Genomic DNA, 26,322 nt, shown 5'->3' with positions numbered 1-26,322 from the left:
CGGAATGGCGTTGCGATGACGTAGTCCACATCCGCCGTCTGTCATAAGATGATTCTTTCCTGTGCGGCGTTCATTTACTAGCATTTCCCCGTATGTTCAACCGATCGTGGGATTTAAGGACGCTCTTATCGACAACTGGTGAGTAGAAAACAGTCTTTAGTTTAGTCCAATATGATCTTATCAAACAGTTTTTGCATTTACGATGGGGACAAAATGACTAGCTTTCCCGATTTGTGTGAGTGTACGTGTGTATCAAGGTCGCCATTGATTGCTTGCGTCTATCGTTTTGCGCATTGTCTCGGCGCTTTGTTCTCCGCTGGGCCCGTGACCCGTGTCTCAAGAATTTAATTCAGACCACAATCTACCAAAATACAGATTATCGAGACCGTTAGCGACGCTGTCACGGCGCGCAAAAATATCGTTCAAGCGATGCCGTGTAAATACCACTTTAATTCGCCTCGATTAACTCGTAGCGGAGCACGTACATCGTGTGAGGCGTTAAATCACGAATGCCTTCTCTATTTATCTGGCAACGTACTGTCTGTACACCGACCTGGTTACACGAGTAGCTCTGATCATGAAAAATATACCGCATAGTGATCAACAGCCCCGATTATATATAGAACGTTACGTGTAACGTCTCCCTCTGTTTACTAACACCGTTAACGCTGCCGACATTTTTACTCATTTGCATAATTTTATAAACAAGATATATTTAATCAGTATACCTATGTACTATGTGTAGCGGTATTAACAACGCATATTTCAATGGCGGTTGATTTTAATCACAATTCCGAGATTGCCATGATTTTTTGGCATATTTGACTTTACTCTGGTTGTCTACAATGTAAATTTACTCAACTGAAAATGGTGGTTACTCACTTCCTCTTTTCCCCAGTCTGTAATAGTGTATTACTTTTTATTATAAGGACAAAGAACGGCCTTTTCCTTCCTTTTGGTATAAGTAGCTCTACCTCAGTACCTGTTCCTGTATTATTCAGTATATTGATTGACCTTTATTCATGGATTGTAGAAAACACAGTTTATTGATACATTGACCCTGAGTGCCTGAACTCTAGGTCAAACACAGATGCTTTGTTTTGGTTACGCCTGATGGTTACAGCACATTGCGTAAACATACAACAAAATTAATTACAGCATTAATTACACTCATTACTAATACTACTCTTAAGGCATACAAGACTAGATAACTGTTCTGTGTCATGTTATATCCTGTCATATTGTGTTGCTACATGACAACAAAAAACACTTTCTTTTTAAACTACACTGTTGCGAAACATCAATCAATTTGTATTTACCGTAGCTATAAATATTTATTTTTTGTACCTAAATAAGGGTAGGGAACCAGTGTGGGTATACTTCATCCTATCACTACGGTAACAGCTAATTAGCTGTTTTGAAAATGGCTTGTACTATCTAATCATAAAATCTTATCAAATCATCTTGTAAAATATACTTAACAGAAGCTTCTCATCATCGTATAAAATATGCAATTTAATTTAATTTAATATAATAATTGTCAGCGAATTCAACATTTTAGTGTGAGCATTTTCTGCCACAAAAGATTGCTACATCATAATTACAATTTATAAAAGAAAGTGTAATTGCTTCAGATAATTTATTACCAATACACACTGTGATATGGATATATTATCAGGCGTACTACACTGAGTTCATGTAGGTTATCTGCATATTTCAGGGTTTCAGCTACAGTACATTACGTCAGTGTGATTGAGAATGATGTACATGTATCATTTCAAATTAATCCAGCAGTATAAGCTATACAACTAAAATATTTAAGTGACATTGAGTATATTTCTTCTTTAATGAAAATAAAGGTAAGTCGTATTACAAGTATTCATGGATGTCACATGACAATTCCAATTGGTGGCTGACACCACAGTGTTTTGCATATTTCCTATCGTATGGCCTGACCTGATAAAATCTATCAAACCAATTTGATGAGTGAGGAGAGAGACGGAGAGAGATGACAAGTTTGGATATATGTATTGCCCCTCACGCCCACCAAAGCTAATCACAATCACAAAGCACTGAGATTTAAATATAGATGGAATAATTCCTAGCTTTTGATAAAATAAAAATTTTCTATTTATTTATACACCATCAGTTTCCATATGGTTTTCTGATTCTAAATCACAATTCCAAATTTTCATTTTTTTTTATTAGATACGGTAGTCTGTACATGTTCGTTCATAGGTGATTTTTTTTATTCTTCATTTCCTGTGACTAAATGTTTAAAGAATGTTTTATGTCATTGTGATTTGTAATTGATATTAAGAATAATTAAAAACTAATAATGCATTGTCTCATTATCTAATAGTATTTGTTCTGATTACACATTCTTATTACTAAAAAAACTGACGTTGTCATAAAACAAGGTACTGTGCAGGAAAGATATCAAATGATATTTTCAACCCCCAAGTGAATCCTCAGAACAAAGCTCTTGTTTTAAATATGTCTGTTACTATATGTTTTCGCTTAGTCAATTGTTTGTCCAAGATCTTTAGGAATACTGTAAAACATTTCTTTTTTTATTCTTATTTATGTAATAAATGCATGTACAGCTGATCTTAAATTTTGCTAATTCAAGATGTAGCTAATTTGAAAGAGTATTTTTCCACAATAAGATTCCTGGCACTTAAGCTAATTTGTGCATTGTGCTAAATTTGCTAAAATGGCATGTACCGATAGCCATTTCAGAATATTTTACTCTAATTAGTCACATGACGTTACATTACGCTTAAATAACATAATTTGAAACAAACACTATTACTACCATCTAAGGAGTACAGGGTTCTACGCAGCCAGACTTTTGTCGATATCGTAATTAATATTTATGAATTTAATTAAAAAATTAATTAAATGTCGTTTGGAAACATTGCTTCAACTTCTGGATTGACATCTGTCCGTCCATGTGTGAGTGCATGCCTACTTCTATCATGAACTTTCCTTTGCTGATCACATACATCATACATTGCTGGATGGGGACCACTATTATGCTTCAAAATTCATCAAAATCTATCATTTCTGCCATTCCAGAACCAAATCTAAAATACATTACATTATAGGATCTTGATGAACATCATTTTGTTTTACAGATTGTATTTAAAATGGCTGAATGGTGGCCATTTTGTTTTAATGAATGTGGATCCAAAACTGTATTTCTAACATGCCTTGACTGATCATGTCCAAACCTTGTATATATTGTACGACTTGTCGTACACATGCACTTCTATTTGTATGACCATCAGATTTAGCAATTTCACCAATCCTCCCATCGATCAAATCGCATGGTTTCACTAAAGCATGTACATGCCTGTGGTCATCACAGATTAAAATAATGGCCGTGTGTAGACCAGAACAGAATGTCTATATTCGTTGACACATTTCCAAAAAATGTTATTTTAAGGTTGAAAATTGCTCGTGAGCAAGTGAATGAAGACGATGGAATGTCTAAATATTTGTGAAAATATTGTTTCAGTTAACTGACGAAACAGTCAAAACTGATAACATATCGACTTGCCCGATCCAGTCTTCGTTGCAACAAACACATCATTTCCTTCAGATACAGCACTAAGCGCTTTTTTTGATGGTTAGTTAGCTCATTCACAGAACAAAAAACTAGCAACGCGTTGATTTCTATATCCCACCATTTTAATTTTACCAAGTACATGTACCGGTACTACCGGATTCGGCTGATACCCCGCCCTGGGCGATCTTATGGAGGATTCGTTTTTTTTTTAGAAAAATGTGGAACAAAAGATCGCCCGGGCGGTCTTTTGGCAGATATTACGAGGCCCATCTTGTCTGGAAAAATAACCCTGCGTTGATAAAAATGGTATAGAAAAAATAATATTTCGCATTGACCAAATATAATCATGCAAAGTATAAATTCAAAGTATTTTAATACATTGGTGGGAGGTTGCATTTTACGTGAACAAGAACATGCACTAAGAAGAAAAAGCAAGTCAAAGTCGAAACGGGGTGCATCATGGACATGACACAACACACGCTGCGACAACTGGGTGATCAGCGACATCATTTTGGGACGCAATTGAACTTCAAGTACTTCTTTGCGAAACTTGCTGCGCGGCGATGCTGGCATCAAGTGTGTGTTGACCGAAGTTTGACCCCAAGTCACGCACTGAACTGGCGCGTTACCGTAGCAACCTTTTTCCTTTGTGGTCCGCGCGTCGATCTAGTAAAATTGTTATTATATCCGACGGTACTGTAATTACGCAACTTGTATGCAACTCTGTACTGGCTTTGAATATATCAACATCGTTTACTTAGTGCACTGCTTTTCTAATTACGCAAATTTGTTTACAATATTGTACCAGCTCTGAATATTTCAACTTTGTAATGTATTGCTTTCACGATAATTACGCAAACTCAAGTTAATTTTTACTATTGTTAGGATGCTGACCCGGGGTATTGGGTCTGTGAATATTTCAATATTAATGACTTGATAATGCGTTGCATTCGTAATAATTACGCAAACATAAACATGGGCGCATTTAAATCATTAAAAATGATAGTAGTCGGGTATCTACGGAAAGTCGAAAAAATATTTTAAATACTTGTGATTCATCGATGTTCCAATGGTGATTTTTTTTATTTGAAATAAAGTGAACATGTAATATAAACCATACCATATGTCAAGTTAAATTTTACTATAATATAATAAACTCTGGACAGCGCACTTCGATTGCAATATTTACGTACATTTCGACTGAACTCTAATAACCACGCGTTTGAATTATGTGCAGTATTGGGCAATGACCTCAAGAGTTCACGCGCTGATATTTAAATTCGGGCCATCCAGCTTGACGCAAATCAATATATTTACTTGTCATGTGTTCAAAAATTCTTTCAACTCTCACAAATACCATGACGCGAAGAGTTAACTGGGGGTTAACTGAAAGGAAACATCTTTTTTGGACAAAAAACACGTCAGTACATGACCGCTTAACTCAGTGTTTTAATAATCATGTCGCATGTGAAACGCAGGAGACATTTTAGTTCGCCCAATTTCTTGTTTACCGACTTTTTGTCTGGAATGCGATACAGACAAAGATTAAACATTGCTGATATTAACAACCAAGAGGCTCGAATCAGGAAAGCTTGGATATTTTAAACTTCGTAAATAACATTCTGTTCAAGCGTAGACTTTATTTGTGTGTAATAAACGTAAGTGAAATGTATTTTAACGAGTCATAATACGCAACAACAATTCGTATACAGCATTTAGTTTTAATGCTTTTCGACTTTACAGTGAATTATTTTAGCGTCATATTTGAAATAGCGCGCTGATACAAGATGTCGGACGGGAAAATTGTGGTCTGTAAAAATGTTTGTTGGTTCAGTCAGGCAATGTGTGGACCAAAACATCGCCCACTATTTGAAACATCGCCCATGGGCGGGGTTTCGTATGGGCGTGGTATCAACCGAATCCGGTAGTACATGTATGTGTCGTTTCCATTGTGAGTTCTGATTGGGTAATGCAAATGAGCCCAAGTAAATCTTATAATCGCTTGAGGGCGTGCAACATACAGTAAATCATAGTGAAATCTGCCTAGGGTTAATGTTGTGGCTTCGGCCAAATAAATGGTCCTTGGCTGGCAAAGATGCAATCCACCTGCTCGCTTCTGCTTTTCGATCATTTTTTTCCCTTGCTTTTTGACCAGACAATTTCCACTTTATTTTTGGCCACACAAAACTGAAAATAATGCCTGCCTGCTCACACACATTTTAAATATGTGGCTTTGGCATCGTTATTTTTTGGAAAAACACATCAAAACTTTCCTTGTTTCTTTGCTCTCTGCCCAAAGCAGTTAACATTGCATTAACATAGCGTTTTTAACGCAACTGTTTCGATAATCATTGTTGAAACATGTTGTGGAACTCGGTTCTTTCACGTAACAAGAAGTCACAGTTCAACTTGAGTCCATGAACGGTGTGAAGTGTCATATTCTCAAATTTTCGACCAGTCATGTGCCAGTGTTTGGGTGAGGCATCTGTGTATTCAATAAGCGAGTGAGAAAAGAAAGCGATAGAAATGTGGTCGCTTTCCGGACGAAAATTAGGCGATAAGCGTTGATTAAAAAATGATAAAAACGGGAGACTGGCCGCAATGAGTACTGTAGCCCATTCATAGTCTGACAAGCATTGTCAAGTAAGAATATGGTAGAAAGAGTTGGTAGTACATGCGGGGAGGGAGTCTAGAGAAGGAACAGCCAACCCTTTTTTACTTTCATACATGTAATATTATGCTTTGAGGGCTGCTGAGTCAAAAAAGAATGAACCAAATAGCATGCGTTAGAGACATACTGTACCATACTGATAGCACAAAACAAACACCAGACACCAAAGATAAAAATCGCAGAAGCGATCACGGTATGGTGACGTGTTTCTTCCTATTAGTTTAGATATCACAACAGTTGAATAATTATCGTTTGGCTCTGATTGAACTGAATCAAACTCTGGCAGATCTCGGCTCTCGTTCGACCCTCCACCGTGTGAACGCATTGGAAATAATCTTCTGTTAATCCATGGGAGGAACAGTAGTTCGGCTCCGATAGAATGCTGCCGTGTGAACATAGCAACTGTATGCAGAATTTGGCTACTCTATTGACATTGGCTGTTTATCTTAATAATTTAGCATTTGAGATGACATGTTTTTACGACTTGAATTAAAATTCAGTTGTAAGCAGAATTTTTCCCATGTGTACTTCATGCCTCCAATACCCTCAGCACACTGGGGTTCTGTCTAAGCTTTCTTCGATAATAGTGGCGTTCACGTTAGAGATCTCAGCACGTGCCGAGATCCTGTAACATGAACGTAGTAAACGTTAAAAATCAAGCATTTCTGCTATCTGGACCTGGAAATGAAGAACAACGTAATTAGAAAGATTAAACTACTCTTCATTTCAGCTTAGTTAATAGGCTTATTTTTTTTGTTTTGATTATTAATGGATGTCTGTGTAGTTTACTGAATAATGGTGTTCCTCTTTGCATTCACAGATGCATAAAATCAGAGGAGCTTCTTATAATTTAGACGTGTCATCAGACATGTGCGGTCATTCAGTCTGTTAGCTTATCCTATCATGTGATCAGAAACATAACACTGCACTGACTTGATGACTGTGTTGAACAGGGCGAGTGCTTACGATCTCTCTTGATTTTATTCATTTTATGAATGCCGCATAGCATCTTTTCACAAATATTAGATCTTGGTAAACATCAACAAATCCTGTTCTGTGACGGACATGTTTTTCACATGTTTTGACCATTCAATCTGTTTTTTCATACCTTTTCAAAAATCTGTGAATAAATTGCAACACATTATCTTTTTGAAAACTACAGTTACTAGATTTTAGTATATTTTTCTACTTCCAAAACTCTTTCTTCCGGGGCTATTATTAGTCCCCGTTATGACGTTCAAAACAGGGACTTATAATTTGGTCTCTGTCCGTCTATTTCAGGATACATGTCTATGACGATTCCTTTCGGGATCGCATCAAAGATGGCCAACTAGCAGCCATTTTATTTTTTGTACATACCGGTACATTATTTTACAATCAGATCATCTTGCTTTTTGACCATAATACTACTTTGTATATCTCTAAGGCTTTTGGAACATTTTCATTCATATTTGGCACATACATCATACAATTCAGGGATTGCGTTAATCCCATCCCGGACTCCAATTATTGAAGAGGGACCCAGCTTTTCAGGCAAGCTGGGGTCCAATCTCTAATAAAGTTATCAAAGGTCAAATTTCAATTTCTTAAAAATTTGTAAGTGGGACTCGTTTTGCCAAGACATTAGTGCAAACCCTGAATTTTTTTACATTGTAAATATAGGAATACATGTTTAAGTCAGTTTGTTCTATAATCAGATCAAAGATGGCCGACTGGCATCCATCTTGTTTTTTTGGAAAATGTGATTTCTTGGACAGGTTTTGTCGTTTTTTTGTTCAAATTTGATACATACATTATATATTTTAAGATGTATGTCCATGATGATTTGTTTTGTGTTCAAATCCAAAATAACTAACTAGCAGCCAACTTGTTTTTTCAAAATGTATTTTTCTCTTCAAATTATACATGTTAGGATGCATGTCCATGACAATTAGTTTCACAATCAGGTCAAAGATGGTTGACTGCCTGCAGTCTTGCTTATTGACCATACCACTATATCTCTATACATGAACCCGGACAAAGGAAATTCAGTTTGAATACGAAAAATACATGAATAGTATATCCTGTTTAATTTGTTATTAACAAAATTAACAAATGGTCATTCAAATCAGGAACAAATTCACCAGACACTGATCTTGCAGATGCAATTTTGAAAATAACTGGATTGGTCACATGACCTGTCCGAAAGGGTCCGCAGTTAGGTGAAGGCGTTTGGAAGGTGTCAAGTGTCTGTGTACAAGTATAAAAAGCCGATCGTTTTCGAGTACAGAGCAAATAGCAGCTACACAGATGGAATCAGAAGGTGAATGGACGTTGTTCTTTCTGTTTTTTTTTAGTTCCATGGTCATACATAAACAGCTGTTGGTGCTTTTGGTGCCTACAGTGAACATAATAAAACCATTCTAATGTTTTTCAGATCAGATCCAACATGGCTAAATATTTTATATGTCTCTGCCATGTCTCTGCCATGTCCCAGCCATGTCTCAGCCATGTCTCTGCCGCGTCTCTGCAATCAACCTTTACTGCTACATTGTACACAGTGTTACACTTAACTAACATACATTTGTTTCAAATTTTGATCCAAAATGGTCAACTCATTTCAGTGGTCAACAGGAACTCTATCTGTCTATCATGTCATGATGTGACTTGTTGCAACATTTGTATTATCCCAGTGTAATTTTAAATGTAATTCTGAAACATAAAAATAACGCCAAACACCATGTTCAAATGTGATACAGCTTCTGAAACATTCTACTTGCAACTGTGGTTCAATAAATATCTGAATAGAACCATCCCGGAATCAGAATTTCTGAGTAAAGGTCACGTGTTGATTATTATATTGTTAGAGGGCTCACTACACTGATGGAACCATCCCCAAATCAGATTTCATGAGTGAAGGTCACGTATACATGTTGATTATTATATTGTTAGAGGGCTCACTACACTAATGGAACCATCCAAAATCAGAATTTCTGAGTAAAGGTCACGTATACATGTTGATTATTATATTGTTAGAAGGCTCACTACACTGATGGAATCATCCCCAAATCAGATTTCATGAGTGAAGGTCACGTATACATGTTGATTATTATATTGTTATGAGGCTCACTACACTGATGGAACCATCCCCAAATCAGATTTCATGAATGAAGGTCACGTACATGTACACATGTTGATTATTATATTGTTAGAGGGCTCACTACACAGATGGAACCATCCCCAAATCAGATTTTTTGAGGAACACTGTTCCATGAACTGTCAATATATTTATAGTTACAGAGGCACATTAGCAACATTTTACCTGAGTTCTCAATAATTCTATATCATTGACATATCTGATGAGTAATTGAGTACTGTACTGTTAATTTGAAAAAAAAAAGTTCTACTGTAATAATATGAAATAAATTGCAGATGACTATCAGAAATTTGACTGATGTTTGAAGTCCATTGTCTTTTACATTATAAGCACTCTATGTAAATTAATATTACATATGTTCATCAGTATGCAAATATTATGCTAATTTTTTAATAGGATCTATTTTATTTTTTCTGTTTCTAACACATAATAAATGTAAGCATGGTGTATTTAAAATCTCTGCAAAGTATTATTTTTTTGACTCAAATGTGCATCTATTAGACCTGATTCTTAGATAAAACAAATTACTACACAGTGATATTCATGTGACCTCATTAACAATGTTTTTGTGAGCTAATGAGATTATACACTAAATACCTACTCAGCTGTGACATGTTTCTATGTAATATTAATATACACAATGTAGGAGGTATCTTTTTCTTTTTTCTTTGAAATTGTTATTGTACATGTATCATCAGGCTTCACTAGTTGTTATGGCAACCACATGTACACATATAATGTACACGTCAACTATTGCAGGTTTTACCAAAGCCGCTTAGTACAGAACCAGTAATACCTTGCGGTACATGTAGCACGTTGTTACTGCTGCTGTGTAATATTCCACACTGTATCTTTTTTGGTTAATTCATACATTTGGTACACATACATATGCTAATTACTTAAATCGTCATGTGATAATAGTGGGGGAACATGCTCCATTTGCTGCAGGCCTTTGCTGTGTGTACATGCATGTATTTTAAATCCATGTGTATTCCTGCTAGTTACCTCGACCGCTAGTTTTATCTTGAGACAATGAAAATCGTCATTGTCTCACCAAAAATCTTACAAGACAGGAGAGTCTGCAAAATTATCAACACGCTTGTTTCAGTGAATGCCGAGATTGAGGAAGAGGAGGATGAGGTAAAACAAAATGGCGTAATTCAGATCAGTGTCGCAGATTATAAGGATTGCGATGATGGTGATGTAGAGGTAGTTATGGAGGAAGCATCGTGGCATGATGGTTATCATGGTGCTGATGATGAGCTAAGTATTGATGGAGAAGGAGAGATAGACAGAGATAACAATGAAGAGGAGGTGAGGATGAAGGGTTTCAGATTTCTTGGAGTGACTTAGAAAGATCCAAAAGTAGATAGACTGCATGTTTCAGTATTACCGGTACATACAAATGAGGTGCCAACTCTTAACGTATACTTTAGGAAGAGATATAATGTATATTCTCTGGGTTTATTTTAGCCGTTTGACGTTAACTGTGTGGTGGAAACGTTTTAACATAAATGAATATTTACTAAATTTTATTTTAGTGTATTTACTAGTAACCCAAAATAAAAGTTGGTAAATTATCAATAAATTGAACAAACACATGTAGTATACATTTAATGTATAACATTTTCTATTGACTAATTTGTATTTAAATGAGCATCTTGCATTGTTCAATCATCTTTGTCTGTAATTGGGCAGTTTTGATCTGCTGCATACAAGGACTCTGAGTGCTCACTGTCTGATTATTTAGAATCTATGTCAGTATGTCTTTTGAATTTGTTTTATTTGTTTCTATATTAGGTCATACAATTGTTCTTCTAATTTGTATATTATGCCAGTGATTAGTTTACTTGACTAAGTTTTAATTTATGCACGCTGGCCCAATATATTTATATGTCATTTCTTTGAAACAAGGCCCCAAACCTGAATATGTGAGGTTGTTGGCAAATTCTCTCCATATACTTCATGTTTACCATTCATTTAATGATACATGTATATTACCGGCAATTGTACATATTACACATTGTATTATACATATTATGTACCCCTCTGATGACATTGAAGTATTCAACATCAACTTATGAACTATAGGTTCCTGTGAGTTGCTGCTCAATGACATGATAACAACGAGTAACATAGACATCAACAAATGATACATTGTGCTATTACTTACTAAATAATCTCATTATTGGTGTCGGTTGTCGGTCACTTACAGCGTATTACGGTACCCTGGAATTATTTGACAGATAAAAGTAATAAAGCTCAATCTTGTTATAATTTGAAAAATGATAAATCTGTAATGATTTACAATGATGACAGTACATTTTGTACGTTATAAATTTTATTAGCTCTGCTGTTAACTTTGTTGAACGGTGCTCATCATTTGTACATGCACGAGTGATTGATCGTTGTAGTCTGTCATCCATGTCAACTTTATATTTTTTTTCGATTTCTGAAAACTACCGGTACATGTACAAGCCTAATTGCTTTGATACTTGGTGTATACATTAATGTATCGTGGGTGGACCTCTCTTAGGTTTGTTCATTTCATCATGATATCTTCAATTTTCTAATTTTGATGAATATTTTTGTCATCTTTGATAAAAAGTAAAATTTTTGACTTCTTGTCACTGATAACAAACTTCCGTACATTGTTTTTCATTTCTAACGTTAATATCTTAGTAAATTATCAATTACCTGTATATACAGGAAAAAGGTGTATAATGATAGGATTATTACAAGAACACTGCAAAATACCGGTATGTACTCTGGCAGTATCGATAGTGTAGACCTCAACTGTCAACTGTGTGTTGACCAATACGATCACCGTACTGTCTGTGTGTACTTTGGGGTATATTCACAACAACCTCATACAATGTAATATTTTAAAACTCAAATGGCAGTTAAAAGGAATAAAGAGAGGCACCCGTGTAGCCTATCCCAGCATTTGAATGCGACTGATTTAAAAAAAAAAAACACTTGAGTTTATAAATTTTGTATAAACATGCCTGTATTACCCGACTTTCGTGTAATAATTGTTTTATACCTGTTTCATGTATTGTCATGTCTTTATAACATTTATTGTATGATCAGTGAGTTATTGCATTGCATTCAACACATGGTACATTCGAGCACAATAGCCTAAATGCACAAGAGATAATCTCCTGTTAATTTCAGCTCTGATAGTATGCTATCATGAAAACCTAGCAAGTGTTTCTACCAAGCACAGGAACAATTCTGTATCTTATAGAGCAAATAAAGATATCATAAAGCAAGTGCTCTGGCCAAATCAATGACCCTGCCCTATGGATTGCAATGTTCTATTTAATATATTGGTGCACTCACTCTACCACAGGAAAATAAATAGTCATGAATACCAGCATATTTATTGTTAAAAGTAAAAATTTGCATATTAGATATTTCTTTTGTCAAAATTAAAACATTCTCTGCATTTCATTTGCAGGTATCTGTCACCATGCCACGAGTAGTAAAACGACGCCAGTGTGACCCTGTCATCTTACAACAACTCTGGGAAGGTATCAGAGTAATCAGGGACCAGAAACAGATTGCTAACTCAGAAAGAATCACCAAATTTATGACCAGAGAGTACACAGTGTCTCCTAAGGAGGTATTGAAACAGTTAAATCATGCGGTGAAGGATGGTTTGATAATTAAAGAGATATCGCGGGGATGTAAAGGATCCAAAGTTGGTATTGAACAGGAGGGATTCTGGTGTATCGAGGAACAAGAAACTCCGGTACATACTGTTTTACTCACAACAATTATTGCCAAAATTCAAAATATTGAAATGTATTCATATACCTTCAGAAACTCACAAATATGTACATGTGTATAGCTCAGATTTATTTACTTCATTCATTCATTCATTCATTCATTCATTCATTCATTCATTCATTTAATTTAATTAAATCTATTATATGAGTTTGTTTTGCTTTGATTGTTTCTGTGATTTGTGATGATGCTTTCTTTACGGCATTTGTTTCTGATAGAATCAGTACAATACATAGAAAAACTGGCAGTAGCCATTCACCTTTCATAAAATATACCTGCAGAATTATTTCAATTTTTATTCCAAAATTTTGTTAAAGACTATGGAATATTACGTCCATTGATTCCAAAATTAACAAAAAATACATAATCAAATTTGACAGGAAAAAATATGGTGCTCAGACAACATACGTTTGTAGAAATCATTTGAGATTGATTCTGACAGTGATTCTAACCATTTATTCTAGTCCCCTGATGAACACGACTGGTACTGTTTTATTTGTCACAAGCCTGGTGAGATCATCCGTTGTCATGGTTGCTTTCGTGTAGCGCATTCTAGATGTCTTGAGAAAACCAATAAGCCGGCTCCAGAGCATGGTCACTGGTACTGTTATGTCTGTGAGGTGAGATTAACTTTTAACCTGCCAGTACTGTTATCATTGTTTGTGCATTGTTCTGGTCATGATGTTTTTCTATATTTCCCCTCAAAGAAAAATGGTTTAAATTGTGTATATATGATATTGTTTACATCTTATTTCATGTATTATTTAATTACAACATTTGTACACTCCCATTTCATGTGCAATTTCCTATAATCTTTTTAGGTTTAGTATGTAAACTTTCTAAATTGTCAATACATAATTTATTTTATCTTTTGATTTAAATGCATCTTTCTGAAATTAGTTTATTATAGATGCTCAGTATTGTATACATTTTAAATTCAATCCAGCACAAGCTGGCGATGGAAAACAATATTTAAAAAACAAAAAAAACAATCTAAATGTACAATGTGTCAATAAAAAAAACAACTACATGATTTCAAGGAAATTCTATTCTGGTAAATCCTTTAATTCTTATGTTTCACATGATCAACCGCACGCATTCACAATAATTTATCTGAAAGCCACAACTCCTGCTTTAACACAGATGTCACCATCCATGTTGGTTCCAATGCATGTAGCTATTTTTCAGCCGAAATAATACTCACTCTCAAATTGAGCTAGCATGGAATTTTCATATTTGATCATAATGATTATTGAATAATTTTTTGTGTATGAATCTGATTGAAAAATTATATTTGACACATTACCTGTGTCACGATGGGGAGGATTTATTTCTAATTTTAACTGTGGAAGACTAATGCATTTCCATATCTGTCATGCCTGAAATGATTATAATCAAATTTTAAATATACATTAAGATCTTAAAAAATTCATCGAAGTCAAGCTTTTCTATCATTGTATAGCTACATATAAATGTGGATGATTTCATTCGTTGGTTATTTCTGTTCTCTACAGGTCTGTCGAAAAAAGAATCACACCATTAGCCGCTCTGAGTTGAGTAAGCTGTTGGGTTTCACTCTTGCCCGCATGAAGGAAAAGGTTCAAATACTAAATGTTTGTGATTCAATTATATACAGTGTGTTGTTACCATCATCTGACAAAATTAATTAACATTTATCGGCATAATTAATTGCATCACCTCTCAATATAAAAGCGTCTGTTTGTTATGAGAATTTGTTCAAGTGTTGCAAAAAGATTATATTTCTACGCATATCCGTCAGTCGAGTGATTCCTCACTGGTATACAAATTTTGTACACACCAAAATATAAAATTGTTGTTTTGAATTACTAAGAATACTTTACTTAATTCATTCACACCATGTGTATCGGATCACAACAGAGTGAACGCATAATGAAACAACTGTTGCTAATCACATATACACATGTACTTTAATCTGCTAGGCACGAGAGCTGTACAAGAAGATCAACCTAGGAGATACGCCCAATTATCATTCTATTATCCGAACACATGTTGACTTGGGTACCATACAGCAAAAAATTGATGACAACAAATATCGCTGCTTGGATGAATTTGAAGGCGATGCTGATCTCATGTTGCACAATAATAAAGTATATTTTGGTCCTGAAAGTGAAAGAGTTGAGCTGTGTGATATGGTGGTGGAAGACTGTAAACACGATGTAAGTTTTCACATGACTCGACAAAGCATTGATGCAAATAACCATCAATATAGTAATGGGGTCACTGATTCAGGTCTCGTTTTTGCTGATTAATTTACTCTAGACCTAACAATTAAAAAGGAATATTCACAACATTAATAGTGAAGAGATAAATATTGAGTCATCACTCAAATATAGCCTTGGAGGTCATTGGCACTTCAAGAGAATTTATTGTTTAATGCTATCACTTTTGTGTAAATGTAGAAACATTTTGTTTTTATTAATGGTTTTCAGAATGTCAATTCATCAGATTTAAGGAATTAAATATATTTTCATGAATTATATCTTAAATATTTAAAAAAAAAATTTTGTTCAAGAAATGTAGCCAATGTTTATTTAAACCAAAAAAATTTTTTAAAAAGGTACAAAATTTGGCCTTCAAGAATGATGATGTTCAAAGCGTAAGTTTTATGCTATTTTTGTAAATTTGTATGATATTTAGATTCATTTTTTTAAATACAACATAAAAAGTGATTCAATCTTCTGTCATGACCCATTTTATAAATACAACACTGAATATTCCTGAATTCATTCTAAGACTCAGCTTTGCATGCAATATCTATGTGGAGATTGGATTATTCTTTCATTTTACAACATGCAACTGACATTGTTTGAGATTTTTTTCTTTTTAATCTTTCAGTTAAATGAGATTCGTCTCTGCAAAGATTGCTACAAAATGTCAAATTGTAGATCATCCAAAGACTGGTTTTGTCGGCCATGTGTAAGTAAATTTGGTATTCAATCAAATGTCATTGTCTGTCTTCTTGCTGAATTTTATTTTTGTAATAAAATGTTCAAGTGTCACTGATATCTATCTCTTCAGGGCTAAAATTCATCAAAATCAATCATTTTTGCCATTCTGCAACCATTTCTTGATTGAGTATGAACAAGTTTTATTCAAACTCGGTTACATACATTAGGTGTTATGAGACCTTGATGCAAATCATTTTGTTTCTCAGATCAGATTTAAAATTGCTACCTGGCGGCCATTTTGTTTTAACAAAGTTGGTTCATGAGCTATATCTCAGACATTTCCTGACCAATGATGTTTAAACATCATTGGTCATGTTACACATATTTGACAATTTAATTCAAGTTGCCCGAATGGTGGTCATTTTAATGTTAAAAATCAAACCATCTAGAACTAGATCTTGGTTTTGTACAGACGGATTTCATTCAAACTTAGTACAATCATTGGACACCTTTGTCGAGCGGAGCTTATCATATCAGTGATTGTCCGTCGTCGTCCGTGTTAATGTTTTACTTTTTCGACTTCTTCTTGAAAACTACAAGCCTGAATGCTTTGATACTTGGTGTATATGTACCTTGGGTAGACCTCTCTCAGATTTGTTCATTTCATGATCATATCTTCAATTCTCTAATTTTGGTGAATATTTTTGTCATTTTTGGTAAAAAGTGATATTTTCGACTTCTTGTTAAAAAACGCAAGTCCAATTGCTTTGATATTACATATATAGGTACTACATGTGGATCTCTCTCAGATTTGTTCATTTTGTAATGATAGCTTCAATTCTCTAATTTTGGTGCATATTTTTGTCATTTTTGGTAAAAAGTGATATTTTCGACTTCTTGTTAAAAACCACAAGTCCAATTGCTTTGATATTACATATATAGGTACTACATGTGGACCACTCTCAAATTTGTTCATTTCATGATGATATCTTTAATTTTCTAATTTTGGTGAATATTTTTGTCATTTTTGGTAAAAAGTGATATTTTCAACTTCTTGTTAAAACCCACAAGTTCAATTGCTTTGATATTACATATATAGATACTACATATGGACCATTCTCAAATTTGTTCATTTCATGATGATATCTTCAATTCTCTCATTTTGATGAATATTTTTGTCATTTTTGGTAAAAAGTGATATTTTCTTCTTGTTAAAAACCACAATCATTTATGGTCAAAAATGATATTTTTGAATTCTTGTTGAAAACGGCAAGTCCCATTGCATTGATACTATGCATATTGTTCATTTTCAAATGATATCTTCTGTTCTTTAATTGATATGTGCATTGCTAACAGCGGAGCTATCTCAGCCGAGAGGCTGCTTGTTTTGTTTTTCATATCAGATTCAAATTGACTGACTGACAGCCATCTTGTTTTAATGAATGTTATTCCAGGGCTATATCTCCAACATGCCCTGGCCAATAATGTTCAAACTTTAAATGTGTGTCATACATAATATTACACATGTGTATTTTTTTGTTCATTTGGTTATCTGATTAAAGATGTCCAAATTGTGGTTGTTATTTATCAGAATCAAGCATTTCTGCAATTCAGATTTGGATCTCAGTTATGCATGAATGGATTTAGTTCAAACTTGGATCACACCTTGAATGTCAGATTGAACTCAAAATGGCCGACTGGTGGTCATTTTATTTTTGTGAATATCTCAATGTCAAAACCAAAGTGATATGCCTTTGCTAAAGCTTAATCTGTGTTTGCTATCTTCAGAAATTGAGCAACAAATTGATGTTAAAATACCTATGATTACACCCTACATGTATGTCTATATTGTATTATTTTTATTTTGAAACAGATCCAGAATTTGTTTCCTTCGTAGCTAACTCTGTGGCATACAGAATGATGTGAACATTTGCATATAAATAGGCCACTGCTTTTGCACACACTTGTACCAAAGTCTTGAATGAAGTTGTTATGCGTTCTGTTTTAAAATGACATTCTTGGAATAACAGTAAGGTCACATTTGTTTCAGAATCCTGCTCACGAGTTAGTATGGGCTCAGATGAAAGGTTTTGGATACTGGCCAGCTAAAGTGATACAGCGAGACAAAGACCAGGTCGATGTCAGGTTCTTTGGTGGTCTTCATCAAAGGTATGTCATTGAATATTAAAAGCTGCTAAATACTCTTGATTTCGCTCTCACTGTTTCTCACAAAAATTATGGACTGCTGTTATTCCGTAACTCTTTTTATAGTATAGTACTTTCCTTTTTTATAACTTTCCTGTCATCCAAATTGCAGTTTATATATATTATATATATAATAATTCTTGTTTTTCAGAATTGTGTTAAACATTCAATAAAATAATTCTCAATATCAGACAAACGTATTTATACATGTATATGTATATATGATAGGTTACATAATACATGGTTTTCGTACTACCACTTGGGCAGTGTGGGAAATGAGCCAGTACTAATTGACTGACTAATTCCAAAATACACCAAAACACTGAAATTCAAACTGTATTTTGACACATGTAGGGCTTAACTGCTGCTGTTTTGCGATTTGATTCAATGTGCTTATCGGCAGCATTTTAGTTTTGTTATTCCACAATCTGATCTCAGTTGTGCATGGACAGAGTTTGTTTACACTTAGTACATTCAATGAACATAATGGAATCTTGATGCACATTTTTTCAGATCAGATTCTGAGTGGCCGTCTGATGGCCTTTTTTTTTTTTTTTTCATGAATCTTGTTTTGGAGCTATATCTGACAAAATCCAATCACATTCAAACTTTATACATACTTTTAAATCATACATGACATGCACTGGTTTCTAGGTCTAATTGAAAATGGCTGACTCAATTCACAGGGACTGTCATAACTTTATCTGACATAGACAAGACATACCGTAACAAGAAATGAGTTAGTTATCATCAAATCCTATATTTTTTTTTTTAGAGCATGGATATCACAAACTTTTATCAAAGACATCAACACAAACATAAAGTCATTGAGAATTAAAGCCACTCCCGGCTGGCACAATGCATGCAGGGAACTGCGGAAACACCAAGAATACTTTCAGAGTACACAGAAGAAGAAAACCGACAAATCGGAGAAGATTCAGAAGACTGGAAAAGTACATAAAACTCACAAGACCCGCAAAAGGAAGAAGAAAGAGACATCCAACGCATGCACAGCTCAAGACGATGCAGTGTCAAGTTCAAATGTAGACCCAATACAAGTATCTGTAAGTTTAAATTGTTCTAAAGTCAGATGTGTGTTGATATTTGGATTATTGGGAAGTTAATTTTATTATCTGAGAATCCATAGTGATGTCCATTTTTTTTATCAAGATTGTTTTTTACAATCAACTGTTTTCACATCCACACCACGGCAGATTAATTTTCTTATACAGTTCAATCTGTACTTGGTATTGTAAAGACTATTAATTCATGGACTTGAATCAATTAAGAACAAATATATATTTGATGTGTTCAAAAAGGAACAAAAGTATTTTTTTTCTGCTATTTATTTGTTTTTGTGGCACAAAAAATATCACCCATGTGCTTAAACATCTTCCATGGGCGAACTTTTGCACTGGGCATTCTTAGTCTGCAGAATACTGTAAGTGAAAAAGAAAAAGAAATGACAGTGACTAAAACTCGCTTCAAGAAAAGTACAATATTTGCCATATTAAAAGTGCATTTTTTTTATTCATCTACATGCACTTTCATAACAAATGAGTTTTAGTTTCAATATGGTAATGATTAATTGAAACACCACATGCACATAATGAACTAAAATAAATCACTCTCGCAACCAGGAGAATGACTGTGACGTGTCAGATTAGTCTGGCAATAAAACAAAGCACAGTGCTGGAACAGTCACACTGTCTATATCCCTGGGAGAACACTGCTTGTTATATCTCTGTTATATGTTGTTGTGGTTATTGTAGGCCTCTGATCAGCATCATGTGACATCAAGTCAGGATTCCCATCACTGTTCTCCAGCAAGTAACGAAAGTCAGCCACCAACAAAAAGGGTAGGTTTAAAGTTGTAATGTCTCCTTTGTTTGTTATTTTCTGGGATTTTATTTTGAAATTCAATAATTCAGAAAGTTAAGGAGCCTATGTTTTGGTTATACATATTTAAATGTCAATAAATCAAATGGTCAGTCAGCCTGTGTATGTGTTCTATAAGTAGATTGGTTGGTTTTCTGTGATGGAAGGGAGGCAGGCTTGCTGATTGGTGCAATTACAAGCTACTAAATACTACTGTGACAATGTTGTTTATTACTAAGTGTAATCTAGCTTTCTCTTCTATTTAAACTGCTCTGAATGTTTACTAGAACAAGAAATGGTGTATATTAGCAATTTATATTCTCACATCAGTAAACCACTGATATAACACAGTTGATGTTCAAAGCATTGATTTCAACTGTTCACACTTGTAATTTGTTTAAAACACTAACATTATTATGTCTGCAGCGGAAGAATACAAGAACTAGTAGCCATTCCAACAGCAACACAGCCAACAACACCCCTTCTACTGAAGATTCCAATACATCCAATGCATCAAGCCCTGCAAAGTGTGACTGCCATGAGAAATATAGCACCATATTTGCTGATTTCAAAACGCGTCTTGAAGAAGATCATGAGAAAGAACAGAAAGAGACTGTAAAGTTTGCCCTTGATAAGGTATAACATACACTGTTGTACTATGTTTTTTTAGTGGCACACAATATACCCTTTCAGATTATATGATTATGACAACAATTTTAGTCCCACATATTAAACATGCTATACTAGTATATATTTTTCTATAATTTTTGGTCAAATGAACATTATTTCTCATACGCTGTGCAGGTCTTGACAATATAGGAAAAAAATTATGCATACAATTTTTAACTTCTAAGGGTTGAATACTGTATACTGAAAATTATTTTTTTGGAAAGCATAAAAAAAACTCTCGCAATAATAACTTATTTGGTCATCCCCAAGATTCATCAGTTTATCATTATTTTTCATACAGTTGAGGGAGGAAATGGAAGCCGACAAACAACATACTGTGTCAAAGGTCAAGGAAAACATGATGCTTGAGATTGAAAGAGCAAAGAAACAGATCAAAGAGAAATGCAAGGAAGAAAATGATGAGGAAACCAGCAGATTAGAAGCCAAATATAAAGAAGAAATATCTCAGACCAAGAAAAAACAGTGGGTACGTCAGATATGTGCAACTAACTGCAGTCATCTGAACATCTTTATGTGTACCATTTGCTTGTCATGTTGGTCATCATATTACTGCAAAATTACTAATTTTCATTGGGTTTAAATTTCACTAATTTAGCATTTCAGGCATATTCAGTGGGTTTTAAATTCATGGTTTTATCATTTAGATAACATGTTTTATGCTCAATTTTTAATTTAGTACATTTTCCAGTCAGCGAAATAAGCAAAATTAAAACCCAGTGAATAATTAACCTTTTTACAGTATGTTGCAATGTTAGTGACTTAGGCGAGGGTTCTTCGAACCCGCCTATTCACATAGTTCATACCCACCATAGACTCCGGTCAGTCAAAATGACTATTTTGAACTGTAGGCATTAATCAGCGATTCTGCCGGTGACTGAGAGATAGAATCTAGGTCAGGGGAAGCCCCATGACCTCAAGATTCTTTTACCCCTTACGTCACGAACCCACGTGACCGAGGCCACATGGCAACGCCATAGGCAGCCGTCCATCACTCTGGTTCCTTTCTCTCCGCCTCGAGGACTTAGACCAACGCGACGGAAAGAGTGGGGAGGTTGGGGGGGACCCGGAGTCTATGGTGGGTATGAACTATGTGAATAGGCGGGTTTGAAGAACCCTCGCCTAAATTCACTACGTTCAATTACCCACCATAGACTCCGGTCAGTCAAAATGACTATTTTGAACTGTAGGCAGAGTCAGACACCGATAGGTGGCGGGTTTTTCCGAGCAAACAGAAAAAAAAGGAATGATGAAAGTCTTTTCCCCGTCCGGGATGAAAACAAACTCAAAAACCTAAGTTAAGACCCAAGAAGGGTGGTGTCTTACCTTGCCTGTGCTGTCCCCGAAGCAAGAAGCCAATGCTGCTGTGGTGACAGGGTTCGGTGCGCCCGAGAAAGCTAGACCCAAGCCGAATTCGTGGGTGATAAGCTTGAAGTAGGACCGAAACAGTTCGCATGAGGGCGTAGGTCGAAAGAAGCGAAAACCTGGGAGCTTCCAGGGAGTGCTAGTGGTACAGACAATCTGCCCGCAAGAATGCCGAGACTGACTTATCGCCTATGCGCAGGGGCCCCTGCAGTCGTACGGGCTGGGTCAGCAAACAAGGCCTGACCCGTTACGTAAGGGGTAAAAGAATCTTGAGGTCATGGGGCTTCCCCTGACCTAGATTCTATCTCTCCGTCACCGGCAGAATCGCTGATTAATGCCTACAGTTCAAAATAGTCATTTTGACTGACCGGAGTCTATGGTGGGTAATTGAACGTAGTGAATTTGAATTTACTGTCTACATGTACGACCACAAGTAATTTGACACACACAGCTATTAGGTAAGGCAACTAGAAACAATTCACTGTCCATGAAAACAAACCGTTTGGTCTTTCTTAAAACTCATTAGCTGTTTGCTGACTAAATACATTTGTTTGAAATATGGTAAATGAAAATGTTTTTGCTATAGATTTGAATTTCATCTTGGCAATGCTTGGATTTCGTTGTTTTTCTTGTGTATCGCTTGCAGACTACTTGAGAAATATGTGAACAACTACACAAATGAAAACATGTGGGAACAGTGACTCAAATGGCATTTTATGCTTATGACAGTGAGCCCCAAAAATGTCAGTATTGTTGACTAATACTGAAACAGTTAATTTGCATCGGATTTTGACAGAATATATTGTCACCGCTTTAATATATATGCGCATTCCACCTTTTTTCTTTTTATTTAATAGTGTATCAATTGTGAAGAGGAAGCTATGTACCACTGCTGTTGGAATACTTCATATTGCAGTATAAACTGTCAACAAGTACATTGGCACAAGGAACACAAGAAATTATGTCGACGAAAGAGATGAACTCAAAAAGGAAGTGACATCACATATTAAAATTGGAGGTCAAAGCTCAAAGGGCAGATTTGCCTTGAGGCAACATTGCTGTCATTATTTATTTCATTGTTTAATATGTCTGTTTTTAATATGTAGAAATAAGCTTCTGATGTTTTAAAAATAGAGGGTATCCTGTATGATGTATTTGAGTGTTGATTGAAGAGGTATTCAAGTGCCCTTCGAACTTTGACCCCTTCTGGGACCATGCTGAATAAGGTTGTAAAGATAATTTTGCATAGATTGTTTTCTTTTTCATATTTTATTTGTTTTTAAAATCTGTCTTTCTCTACGTTTTGCTCTATAATTAAAATGTTATTACTCCAGATAATATAAGAAAAGACAAGCTTTGTTCGGCTATTATTCTTGTTTGTCCGGCCGTGATTCTTGTTTGTGTTGTTTTCTGCAGTTGGCTGTGGATACAAACATCATATTTTTTGTTATTTATTTATATTTAAATTATATAGAGACAATAGAACACAGGTTTACCTGATTTTTTTGCAATTTTATAGCATTTTTTTAGAATGTACATCATATCTCGTTTCTGTTTGGATATATTTGTAACCAAATACTTCCATATTCGGTAGACTAGTCTCTTGACACATGGTGCATGCAAGATAGTAACATTTGCTATATTAAATACAATTTTCTTTCATGGTTTGCCTGGTAATACATGTATCTTTGAATCTAAGTATGGGCAGTTGAGACAGGAATTGTTGTATCTAAATCATGTGACTATTGATAACCTCTTTCAAGAACATTTTTGTTTTTAGACTGTACATTTAACATTTACATTGTACAGGCAATGCAAGAGAAATCAATACAACTGGAAAACCAATATTAAGAGTTGTAATGTGTAATCTTGGAAGTGCTGGATAAATGATGTTGTTTTTATTATAGAGGTGCATGGTGTCTTGTGTTTTACATCCTTTGAATTAAATAAAAATACGTTTCATGTTTTACTGCCAATGATTCCTGACTGTGATTTAAAACAAAGTGCCTTGTACTCGGGCAGTTGAGACAGGTGTTGAAACATTCTTTCATTGGCAGTATCGAATATTTATTTTGCTGAGGTTTTGACATCTTTTATACATTTTAAAAAAAGTGCAACACAGCCATAACCAAAAAGTTAGCATTCCGTAACGGAAAATTACTGTAAAACCATCGTTTCTATGAAATTAGTTTTAAAAAAAAAATCATGGACAAATTACCTTTATTTTGTAACAGACAAATTTGTTTGTTTTTTTAAATCCTTGGCAATGGTTTTGTCGCTGGGAGTTGCTAATTTGTCAAATCAATAAGAGTTCTTGTTCATGTCTCGGGAGTTGAGTAACATAAGTACTTTTGGGGTTTTGGTATGCTCACAAATATTTTTTCATTTTTCACTGGTGAACTATTTATAATACTGTAAAATGACTAATTTTCAGTGGGTTTAAATTTCGCTGATTTACCATTTCAGGCATATTCAGTGGGTTTTTAAATTCACGGTGTCATCATTTAGATAATGTGTTCTATGCTAAATTTTACATATTCACTGGGTTTTAATTTAGCGCATTTTCCAGTCAGCGAAATAAGCAAAATTAAAACCCAGTGAATAATTAACCCCTTTACAGTAAATAAAACAAATTTATCCCGCCTTTTTTCTCTCCTCATCAAATCTGTAAACCAGAATGCAGGTTTGTATATTATTGTTATATCTTATATTCGGTGCTGATACTGTACATTCCATTTCATTTTATCTGCCAAGGGTCAATTATAGCTGGTTTGGGGTAAAAAAAATGTTAAATTTTATGCCAGGCTCCAATTCTGAAATTAAGATTTTCTATTTATAAAACATAATTTCTGACTGCATAATTTTTTAATAATATAGACTATTTTAAATATAGAATATGGAAATGTGTGTAACTTGTTGAAAATTGGTCATGTGAATCAACGATAATGCTTTAAAAGTCTAGGTAATTCACTGCTAGATCATTTATTCCTGCGTGTCTACTATTTGATAAGTATCTCTTCATTAAATTTGTAAAACAGCATAATTCTGTATAGTACGCTATTGGTTTGCTGTTGATAGTGTCAAATTGAACTCACTGAAGGTAACTCATCCTGGTAATTTCTGGAGTAGGGGGGGTGGGGGGAGGGTCTCCAAAAAGATTTTGCAAATGAAGCTCAAAATGTTGTCTAACATGGCCAAGAGTTGAGTATAATGGATATTATTGCTGTTATAGGCCAAAAATACTCCATAAATTCCAGGATGTGACATTGAAAGACATGAAAAGTGTTGAATGTGTGAACTTGTGGGGTCATGCAAATTTCCAGGATGTGTGACCTTATGGGGTCATGCATAGTGCCAGGATGTGCGACCTTATGGGGTCATGCAAAGTGACAGGGTGTGTGACCTTATGGGGCTCATGCAAATTGCCAGGATGTTTGACCTTATGGGAGGGTCGTGCAAATTGCCAGTATGTGTGACCTTATGGGGTCGTGCAAATTGCCAGGATGTGTGACCTTATGGGGTTATGCAAATTGCCAGGATGTGTGACCTTATGATGGGTCACGCAAATTGCAAGGATGTGTGACCTTATGGGGTCATGCAAATTGCCAGTATGTGTGACCTTATGGGGTCGTGCAAATTGCCAGGATGTGTGACCTTATGTGGTCATGCAAATTGCCAGGGTGTGTGACCTTATGGGGTCATGCAAATTGCCAGGGTGTGTGACCTTATGGGGTCATGCAAATTGCCAGGATGTGTGACCTTATGGGGTCATGCAAAGTGACAGGGTGTGTGACCTTATGGGGCTCATGCAAATTGCCAGTATGTGTGACCTTATGGGGTTGTGCAAATTGCCAGTATGTGTGACCTTATGGCGTCGTGCAAATTGCCAGGATGTGTGACCTTATGGGGTTATGCAAATTGCCAGGATGTGTGACCTTATGATGGGTCACGCAAATTGCAAGGATGTGTGACCTTATGGGGTCATGCAAATTGCCAGTATGTGTGACCTTATGGGGTCGTGCAAATTGCCAGGATGTGTGACCTTATGTGGTCATGCAAATTGCCAGGGTGTGTGACCTTATGG

General features: G+C 35.1%; 1 protein-coding gene across 4 annotated transcripts; it reads left to right on the top strand.

Moving 5' to 3' along the window:
• The first annotated feature begins 28 nt into the window (after nt 1–28).
• LOC100370052 (zinc finger MYND domain-containing protein 11-like) lies at nt 29–24,217 on the top strand. 4 transcript variants are annotated; one of them, XM_006814365.3, is made up of 13 exons: nt 29–138; nt 10,490–10,695; nt 12,845–13,138; nt 13,638–13,793; nt 14,688–14,771; nt 15,135–15,371; nt 16,051–16,131; nt 18,154–18,272; nt 19,084–19,372; nt 20,081–20,167; nt 20,613–20,822; nt 21,157–21,342; nt 23,096–24,217. In XM_006814365.3, exons 1-13 carry the CDS (start codon nt 93–95, stop codon nt 23,216–23,218), a joined length of 2,118 nt encoding a protein of 705 aa, XP_006814428.2. In that variant the 5' UTR covers nt 29–92; the 3' UTR covers nt 23,219–24,217. The 4 variants fall into 4 exon arrangements, with proteins under 4 accessions (XP_006814428.2, XP_085357180.1, XP_006814429.2 ...); XM_085501054.1 differs by having other exon boundaries at nt 14,688–14,786; XM_006814366.3 differs by lacking the exon at nt 10,490–10,695 and having other exon boundaries at nt 47–138.
• Nucleotides 24,218–26,322: the final 2,105 nt, after the last annotated feature.

The sequence above is a fragment of the Saccoglossus kowalevskii genome, chromosome 7, assembly GCF_978046115.1.
Source record: "Saccoglossus kowalevskii chromosome 7, keSacKowa6.1, whole genome shotgun sequence".
NCBI classification, from domain to species: domain Eukaryota; kingdom Metazoa; phylum Hemichordata; class Enteropneusta; family Harrimaniidae; genus Saccoglossus; species Saccoglossus kowalevskii.
This window is presented reverse-complemented; position numbering and strand designations above follow the sequence as displayed.